General features: G+C 69.1%; 1 protein-coding gene across 2 annotated transcripts in view; it reads left to right on the top strand.

The window, feature by feature from the left end:
• The first annotated feature begins 337 nt into the window (after positions 1-337).
• FN3K (fructosamine 3 kinase) overlaps positions 338-1,419 on the top strand; it is a 12,631-nt gene continuing 11,549 nt past the window's right edge. For both annotated transcript variants that reach the window (XM_023729172.1, XM_004374069.2), the window contains exon 1: positions 338-694. In XM_023729172.1, the coding sequence (XP_023584940.1) occupies positions 554-694 (141 nt within the window). In that variant the 5' untranslated portion in view covers positions 338-553. The remainder of the gene's footprint in view (positions 695-1,419) is intronic.

The following is a 1,419-nucleotide window of genomic DNA, read 5'->3' as shown; positions in this document are numbered from 1 at the left end:
CCTCGAGCCCCCTTCGCTGCTGGCAAGTCAGGCCCCCTGCCCCAGAGCAGGTGCGCGCAGTGGGAGCTGCGAGGACTGTGCGCGTGGAGAGCGGCCCCCTCTTGCTCGGGTTATCCAAAAGCGCGCAGGACTAGGTGCCGCAGGGGTCCTGCCCGCAGCACGGACCCCCTCTTCTCCCCCTGTCTGCGCTGGGCGGGGCGGAGTCGGTGGCCCGGGCGGGGAGACATTCTCACGGGGCCGGTGCCAAGCCGTGCAGGGCGCCGGGGAGGGCGCCGGGGCTAGGGGGTGGGGGGAGCGCGCGGCCCGCCCAGCAGTATCGCGGGTCCCCCCTCCCCGCACCGGTCGAGCCAAGCGGATCTAGAGCCAGGTCATCGGCCGCAGAGCCCGCCCTCCAGCCTCCTGCGCTAGCACTGCTGCCCAACCATCCCGCGCAGCCAGGCCCTGCCCAGCCCCGGTGCCCCTCCCGCGGCTCCTCGGGTCCCTGTCACCGCCCCCGCTCGGGCCGCTGCCCCCAGGCCCAGCCTGGTCCCTGCCCCCCCGCGCCCGCGTCCCCATGGAGCAGCTGCTGCGCGCGGAGCTGCGCACCCGCACCCTGCGGGCCTTCGGGAGCTCAGGGGCCGGCTACATCAGCGAAGGCCGCGCCTACGACACAGACGCTGGCCCGGTGTTCGTCAAGGTGAACCGCAGGACGCAGGTGCGCCCCTCGGGGCCGGGGCCGTGGCCGGGGGCTGCGTGCGGGGTGGGGGCGGGGGGATGGCCCGCCCTGCGGTGTCGCTGCCAGGTCAGGCCCCAGGTCAGCTGTGGCCCAGGGGAAGCTCTCAGCTCCGGGTCAGCGGGTTTCACCGTTGTCTGGGGGACCTGGGATATTTGTCTTTGCTGAGGGATTAATTTACTTTCTTTTTGCCCCGTGCACGTTTGTTTTGTTTGCGTGGAAGGAGGCAGGCCTGGGGTCTGGGGTCTGGGCTTGCTCTCAGCCCTCGTCCTGCTCAGCAGGTGGAAGCTCAGGAGTGGGGCACCCCAGGCACTCTCTGACAGTCGCTTCGCTCACGGGCTGTCCTGTTTAGGCCTGGTTCCCGATGCTTGCTTCTTACAATATTTCTCTTTAATAATTGATGGAACAGTTACCTTTCACACGTGGAGAAAGCTGGCTATTGCATGCGGGCACCCCCCCACCCCCACCCCAGGCCAGAGGCCGGCTGGAGGCCAGAAGGCAAAGGACTCGGGTTCAGAGGGGCTCCTGGGCAGCTGGGGGAGGCCCGCCTGCTCTGTGGGCCCCTTCAGTGCTGCCTGGTGGGGCGGGGGGCTGGAACAGAATTGCAGAGGGACCTGGAGGTCCAGCTGCTGGGTAGGGCAGGGGACTGGATTCTTCCATGTGCTCGCGCCCCGCATCCAACATGGAGACTCCCCCCGAATTCCCAC

The sequence above is a fragment of the Trichechus manatus genome, unplaced genomic scaffold, assembly GCF_000243295.1.
Source record: "Trichechus manatus latirostris isolate Lorelei unplaced genomic scaffold, TriManLat1.0 scaffold00028, whole genome shotgun sequence".
NCBI classification, from domain to species: domain Eukaryota; kingdom Metazoa; phylum Chordata; class Mammalia; order Sirenia; family Trichechidae; genus Trichechus; species Trichechus manatus.
Note: the sequence above shows the minus strand (reverse complement) of the source record. Positions and strands in the feature narration are given on the sequence as shown.